General features: G+C 37.8%; 1 protein-coding gene across 1 annotated transcript in view; it reads right to left on the bottom strand.

Annotated features, from left to right (window-relative positions):
• Window positions 1-2,147: 2,147 nt before the first annotated feature.
• Window positions 2,148-8,269, bottom strand: part of LOC107873504 (triosephosphate isomerase, cytosolic) — a 22,152-nt gene continuing 16,030 nt past the window's right edge. The window contains exons 4-9 of the mRNA XM_016720376.2: window positions 7,739-7,823; window positions 7,489-7,621; window positions 3,488-3,582; window positions 2,921-2,999; window positions 2,409-2,491; window positions 2,148-2,329 (exon numbers count right to left, since the gene is read on the bottom strand). Of these exons, the coding sequence (XP_016575862.1) occupies window positions 2,279-2,329; window positions 2,409-2,491; window positions 2,921-2,999; window positions 3,488-3,582; window positions 7,489-7,621; window positions 7,739-7,823 (526 nt within the window). The 3' untranslated portion in view covers window positions 2,148-2,278. The remainder of the gene's footprint in view (window positions 2,330-2,408; window positions 2,492-2,920; window positions 3,000-3,487; window positions 3,583-7,488; window positions 7,622-7,738; window positions 7,824-8,269) is intronic.

Below are 8,269 nucleotides of genomic sequence, written 5' to 3'. Positions count from 1 at the left end.
AGTCATAAAGGTTGATGGAAGTATATTTTTGAATCCATTTCAATACTTGGAGGATATTTCTGCCCCAATAGGTTAACGGAGCATATTTTTTAACCAATTTCAATGCTTGAAGGATATTTTTGGACTGTTTCTGAAAATAATTTATCCATTCACTAACCAAACACTAAATAATATTTTTCATTCACCGACCAAACATAAAAAAAAAAAAAAAAAAAAAAAAACTTATTTTTCATAAAAACATTTTCTAAAAAAATATTTTTTATGAAAAACATTTTCTTTCATACCAAACACACCCTTAGTAACCGTTGGTTTTATCCTGGCAATAATAAAAAAATTAGTCTGAATCATGGGTGAAGACATGTAGACAAAGGATGATCTGGTGTACATTTTTGTTAAAAAATTATATGATATATAAATTTTAAATGTTAGCTATTATAAATAATATTTAATTTTACACATACTAAAAAAAAAAAAAAAAGAAATTCCACGCTCTATATTAAATTCTTAACTCCGCGACTGATAAAATCACTGATAATGTCCAATTGTAAAAAAGAATGACGTATAAAACAGGCAGTAGGAGACAAGATTAGTGAACAAGCTAGGCATGGTTAATGAATGGGGGATAGGATGGACGCACCAACGGCCTCCTGCACATCTTGACTTTGACCAACATCCACTATTGGTTGACAAAATTATTTAGTCGTCCCTAAATGTTATATAAAATCATATTAACTTCTGCTACTCAAGTATAGTGGTAACAAAGTGAGATTGAAATCTGTATATCAAATCATGATTAAGTTATAAATACTTCATGTGAAAATATATAATCCCTCCATTTAAAACAGAATGTCCTACTTTCTTTTTAGTCCATTTCGAAATGAATGATTCCTTTTTTTTTATGATATTTTAATTTCAACTTTACACGTGACATGCTTAAAACCACAAGATTGAAGGACAGTTTGGTACATTTGACATAATTTTAATTTAAGACCACAAGAATAAAAAAATTCTTTATTTTCTTAAACTCCATACCAAATCAAACTAGGTCATTATTTTTTAAACGGGGGAGTATCATTTATTTATTGATTTGATGAATGGAAACAACTGTATACTTATTTCAGAGTGGTTTAATTGTACCGCATAATCTTTTAAAACGCATGCTTTGTGGGTTATTGAACTCCATTTATTATTCTCTTTGAATCAAAATTCAAGCAAAGCACTAAGTTTAAATATGTAATTGTGTTTGTAGCAAAAGAGGTGTTAGTTTTCAAAAATCAAAGTACATAAGATAATATTTGTGTTTTCTTCGGTGAGGGAAGAACTACTTACGAAAAGAATCAGAGTAGCAGAAATGTTTTAGCATAAGCTGCTTTCCCTGGATGCGGAATTAAAAGACCCATGCCTTTATCCTAAAAAGTGCCTTGTCATTTACGACTACCTATGTTCTTTAACCTGCATAATTCATGCTTTAAATAATAAAAATAATTATCTCTAGTTATATATTTGATGGATGCAAGCAATTTGCAGAAGCCAGCCAGAGAGTCACATGCTGTTTTGCCTTGGGAACATCCCTCCCATACCAGAAACAAACTCGTATATTGTTTTGTTACTCCCTTTTGATGGGTGTGCCTCATCTTACCTGTCTGGTTTTTGAGCTTTACAAAAAAATAACCAACAATTTGCTTACAAATGAAAGAGACCTGTAGCTATGATTAGGGATATGTCAGATCATGAAGGTCGCCAGTGCTTTAATTCAATGATAAAAGAGTACAATGCATGATGTGCTTTAATTCAAAGCCCACTTTGTGAGTCGAACCATGCAATGGACTAAACTTTTGAGTTTTGATATTTAAGTGGAGAAAGGCGTACTAATAGACCCCACCCCAAATTAATCTTCGGGCACTTTTCAGTTATAATGATGAGACTACGTCATTGGGACAAGACATTCACTCTATATTCTAGTACTAGTATTGCTTTTGCATTGACAATGATTAGGATCCTAGAATCTACAGTGTTATTTCAAGAATCATCTTATTTTATATATTTTGATACAAGCAAAAGTAGAATGGCTGTCGTACAACCTTTCCAGTATGATGAAATAAAACAGTTTGATAAATAAGCAAAAACAAAGATTGAACACAAGCAAATTAATGCAGGCAAGTTGCAAAGATCACCGTCTATATTTCAAATGAAATTTTTGTGCATGATTTACCATAAACATACAAAGCATTCTAAGAAAAGATGAAAAGATGGCTCCTTGTATCAACACTAATTCCAATTAAGCAGTTGTTTTCACTGTTGACGACTTGATGATGTCAATGAATTCAGGCTGTGATGTAACAGAGATTTAAAGGTCAGAGACCATACAAGTCTACACTCAAATCAATGACACGGATGCTGAAACAAACCTTTAGTGAAGCACCACCAACCAAAAAACCATCCACATCAGGTTGCGCTGCCAACTCTTTGCAGTTAGCTCCATTTACAGAACCTGCAAATTGTTTTAGTTGAGCATCTGGACTTAAATTAGTAGCAAATCAATGTGTTTCACAAATTTATCCACTATCTCAACTGAACCTGAACTAGAAAATTATAGCTTTCTGCTTATTACAGAAGCTAAACAGCAACGATCCGTGCAAGGTTATAAGGTTCCCAAAAAACAGAAAAATAGTCACCCCATGGTAATTTGACTATGACTAAATCCAATTAGCTGGAAAAGGTGAGCACAATTACCACCCCCCTTTTTTTACAGAATATCTCTTTGATGAAGTTTTGCACAGTGCATCTCTCCCTGATTACAAACTGTTAATATAAGCAATCCTAGTTGACTTCTAAAACTAACTAGACAATAAGCAACGATAATGTGGTCCTTCTTCACATTCTGCAATTCTGTTGAGGTAACATGTATGATTCTACATACCTCCATAGATGATTCTAGTTGTAGCACCAACTTCTGCACCAACATTAACTTGAAGCCATTTCCTTAATTCAAAATGAACCTGGCAAAGATATGCAATATGTTCCAATAGAATTACTGACCAATTAACTTAAGAACCCATCAAACCTCAAATATGCTGTGCATTCATGTCATATAGCTGTCCAAGTATTCTTGAAAATACCTACTGACAAATAAAGCCCCCAGACATGATGGCCTATAGTTGGCCTGGAACTACTAAATGATGTAGGCAGGAGTTGGGGAGGCAGAGGCTTGACATGCTACAAGTTAAAACTATGAGATATCCAACAAAATACCATGTCTACAGTTTCCTATATAGTCTAGGGAGCATGACATGAGGAATAATAAAGGTCCAATCTAAAGTAGTACTTTCTGTCTTTAAAGTTGAAAATATGGAAACATATATTCATTCATTAAACTGTAAATGTGGAGAAGTTCCACTAAACACGTCATCATTACTTTAACCACAAAAACAAATACATAAAAACATATATCGTTGGTAATTAAATAGCCAAGAGAGATTCAACGTACTTCCTGAGCTTGAGCTGGAGTAGCAACCTTTCCTGTTCCAATGGCCCATACTGGCTCATAAGCCAAAACAATGTTGGACCAATGTGTGACTTGTTCTGCGAAAAAGATGGTCATCATCCGCAGTGGAGCCAAGAATTGTACTAAGGGATGTCAAAATATAAAAAAGTAGATTACACGTATAAATAAGAGGATCCAACACACACAGAGATATAAACCTAAAATTTTGAACTAGCTTAAATAGTGTAATTTCCTGGCGAAAAGGAGTCAATTTTGACACCCTTAGCATAAGGTAGCTCCGCCACTGGTCATCACCACCATTCATACACACATCCCCTATATGGTCTAAACTTCTCCTCCTCCATAGGAGGACATAGGTTAATAACCCTCTTATTTTCTTGGAAACTACACAAATTACCCCTATGAGAAATGCACCCTTCAATCACCATTGAGTTAAATTTTGTGATGATAAACCATGAGTTTTCTGTATATTGACATTAAGAAAAAATTAACTCTTTTTTTTTTTTTTTTTGGATAACCGTGTTGTCCGGGCTAGCTTGCCCGCACCTCGACTAGTTCCACAGGATACCTGTCAGCTCCCACCAGAAACAGAAACCGGGTAACTCTGTCCTCCAAGGCTAGAACAGATGGGAAAAAATCACCCCGTCTCGGTTGGGAACTGAACCTGAGACCTCATGGTGCTCAACCCTTCATTGAACCACTAGGCCACACTTTAAACTTGAATTTTCTGATATCTGAAAATTTACTAATTTAAAGTTAGCGGTAGAGCTTTTGTACGAATGTACACCGATCTAGGGGAAAAGGAAGAGATAAAACACTTTACACGCACAAAGACAAGGGAGAGGAAGGCCTGAGACCCGGATTAACTGAATTGCATCAGGGATGAGGAAGGCAAGGTATTGGCAGAAGAGACGCTCATCAAGCAAAGATGGAAAGATTACTTCCGCAAACTATTGAACGCAGAAGTGGTTAGAGCCATTGTGCCAGGTGATTTGGAGCACTCTGAGAGACATCAGGATTTTGGGTATTGTAGGTGTATTAAGGTAGAGGATGTGACGCGTGCTGTCAGTAGGATCAGCAAGGGAAGAGCGACCAAACCTGATTAGATTTCGGTGGAGTTTTAGAACATTGACGGGACAAGTATAGAGTGGTTGACTTATTTGTTCAGTGTCGTTTTTAAGACGGCTAAGATGCCTGAATGGAGGTGGCGATTGTACAAGAATAAGGGTGATATCTAAAGTTGTAACTACTGCAAGGGAATCAAGTTATTAAGTCACACTATGAAAGATTGGGAGAATGTGGTGGAGATGAGGGTGAGGAGGGTGTGTCCGTTCTTGAGAATCAATATGGATTCATGCCGAGGTGATCTACTACAAAAGCCATCCATCTTGTGAGGAGTTTGGCGGAGAAATACCCGAAAAGGAAAAGGGAATTGCACATGATGTTCATTGACCTTGAAAAGGCCTATATCAAATTCTCGAGGGAAGTCCTCCGGAAATGCCGTGAGTCTAGAGTTGTACGGTGGCTTACATTAGAGCGATAAAGAATATGTATGATGGAGCTAAAATGCGGGTTAGAACGGCAAGAGGAGACTCAGAGAACTTCCCAGTTTCCATGGGATCAGGGATAAGTTATTAGTCTGTTCGTCTTTGCCTTGGTGATGAACGAATTGATGTGGTCCATTCAAGATGAGGCGCCTTGGTGTATATTGACCTTGAAAAGCCCTATATCTATCCAATTCGCGAGGGAAGTCCCCTGGAGATGTCTCGAGTCTAACATTGTATGGTGGCTTACATTATAAAGGAAATGTATGCTGGAGCTAAAATGCGGGTTAAAACGGCAGGTGGAGACTCGGAGCACTTCCCAGTGGGAATGGGAGTGGGAATGGGACCAGGGATTGCTGAGACACGTAACGGAGTTAATGCTAGGCTTTGTATCTTGTGTGATAAAAAGATTCCACTGAAGTTTGAAGGGAAGTTTTATAGAATGGTGGTTAGACCAACGTATGGGCGGAGTGTTGGCCAGTCAAACGCTCCCATGTTCAAAAGATGCATGTGGTGAAGATAAGGATGTTGAGGTGGATGTGCGGGCATACTAGATGTGATAAGACTAGGAATGAGGATATTCGAGATAAGGTAGGAATGGCCCCCGTGGTGGACAAGATGAGGAAAGCGAGATTTCGATGGTATGAAAATGTGAAGAGGCATGGCATAAACGCGCAAGTGAGGAGGTGCGAGAGGTTGGATATAGTAGGTACGAGGAGAGGTAAGAGGGAGGCTGAAGAAGTATTGGGGAGAGGTGATTAGATAGGACATGGTGCAACTTCAAGTTACCGAGGCCATGAACTTAGAAAAGATGGTGTGGAGGACATGTATTAGGGTAGATGGTTAGTAGGTAGGAGTGTTGATATGCTTTTCGAGGGCTTAGGCTTTTTTGTGTCTTTCGTTGTACTAGCCTTAGTATAGTAGTCCTTGCCTGTGATACCTATTATAGTTAGTTGTCTATTGGGAGATGCAGTAACAATAATGGGAACGGGTTTTACTTAATATAGTGAAGGAACCCATTGGTGCAGCAAGGTAACGTTATCCCCTTCGTACAACTCCCTAGAAAAATACAAGCTAGCTGTGGGAGGAGAGTATAGTACCAGTTGTTACTTTGAGCTAGAAGATGGCAAATGAATCAGATTATGGTATGAGAAATAGCTGGGAAACGCCACTCTAAAGGAGTAATATCTAGAACGTTTCTCAATTGTAGTGCAACCTCATGCCACTATTGCCCAATGTAGAGCTAGCAGCTCATGGAGTATCATTTTTTTAAAAAGAAACGGGAGTTAAACAGCATAGTGCAAATGCTAGGCAAGCTGGCACAGTGATCAATCAACCCACAGAAGAAAGACAAAATGAATGGGGTAAAAATGTAAACTGCTATCACCTACTGCAAAGTGCCAGTACATTTAAGGAAAATTGACCCTGGAAACTAAACAAATGTAGCTTGTTTCACTTGGGTATCCCTACTAGAAGCCTGCCTAACCCAACACAAATCTCAGCATGAGAGGTAAAATGTTGTGCAACAGAAGTTACATGTGCAATGAAGAAGCAGAAGACGACTGTCACCTATTCCTGCACTGTTCAGTTGCAAGGGACATTTTGGAACATATTCTGGAACCTGTTTCGTCTTTCTTAGGTAATGCCATAGCCATACACCATGAAGAATGCATTCATCTACTGGGGATATTGGGAAGTAGAAGGATCCATCAGAAAGATTTGGCAAATGGTTCCTTCTCCCATCTCATGGTGGAGCATTGTTTCAACTTCTTCATCTTCCCTCAAGGTTGTGTTTGGCTAATTTTTTTTAGCCGGAATAAGAAGAGCAATGTAGATAGTGTAGATCTTTTTTAAAAAAGATTTTGTTAGCTCTTTACATTGTGATTAGCAATCAGATGCCAATGTATGGAGCAACAGAGGCTCTTAAGCAGGATGTACTTGATCAAAAGAATCTTTAAAGGTTGCCTAATCAAGCTTTCCAGACCCTTTCAAAGGCTTTTGTTCGACTTATTATGCCTTTATCCATATCCAATTTGAAGCTTCTAGCTGGTAGCATTGGGAAGAAACTTGGTAAGATAACAACATAACAGCAGAATTTGCATTGAAGCAGGGCTGTACGATGTTGCCACAGCAGCAGCATGTAGTGAGCAGTCTGTAGGTTAAATACAACAATACAACATGCCCCAATCAAAGAGTCATTACTTAAGTTATTTCTATAGTGCTACCGCAATAATGTTCACATATAGATCCACCAAGTATTATGTATCCAAAGTCCAAATCATACTAATATATGAGTCTTATTCAGACCGTAAAGTGGTACAGGCAAGACACAGATCAGGATGGCTGTGGCATCCAATTCCAAACAAGCAACACTTCTTGGACATTACATAGGTAAAAGCTTTTTAGTTCACATTTGACGGGGACTATTCAAAGACATACCTGCAATTGCTTTTGTTTGGGCTGCAACAACAGCCATTGTAGCTCCTGATTCTCGCTGCTCAAGAGTCTCCCCAACACAGGCAATCACTTTTAGGCCTTGCGAAAGTGCATATGCAACTTTATCAGCAACAAACTGCAGCAAACAGGAAAAAGGGTTAATACTCTGAGCAAGAACATGAAGAAGCTAATGCATGTCCATCAATTACAAGGATGCAAGGAAACTATCACATGTTTCCATATCATTGCTTACATCATTTGATTCATTCAATAAAAGCCTTCTCTCAGAGTGACCAAGGATGACCCAGGGAATGCCCAAATTGACCAGCATCTCAGCACTATGGACGTAGAGACTAGAATTAGCAGAATGCTATATTTATTAAAATTACAACTATCAACTAAGTAAATAAAATCAAATTCACAGTTGACCAGATCGAGTATTCTCAATAATAAAGCATTCCGTAAATCAACCACGAAAGATGTACTTGTAAAGAAACAAGAACCAAAATCTTCTTATATGTGTGTGCCTGTGCGCCTATTTTTGGAGCAAATAATTCTAGCATATGTTTTACTAAGGGCACAACACAACAAGAAAGAGGTGTTACTTTTAACACAACGAAAGGAGCCTGAAAACAGACCAAAATAGATGACTAAAAGGGCATATTAAAAAGCAGAAAGATCAAATTCCACTAGCGTTCAGGAATATTTGATCAAGTAGTATACCCAACAATTGGTTACAGGGACGTCTTCTCAGCATGCTTGTGTAAATTCCAAGTTGCAACTT

Source organism: Capsicum annuum, chromosome 6 (genome assembly GCF_002878395.1).
Source record: "Capsicum annuum cultivar UCD-10X-F1 chromosome 6, UCD10Xv1.1, whole genome shotgun sequence".
In the NCBI taxonomy this organism is placed as follows: domain Eukaryota; kingdom Viridiplantae; phylum Streptophyta; class Magnoliopsida; order Solanales; family Solanaceae; genus Capsicum; species Capsicum annuum.
Note: the sequence above shows the minus strand (reverse complement) of the source record. Positions and strands in the feature narration are given on the sequence as shown.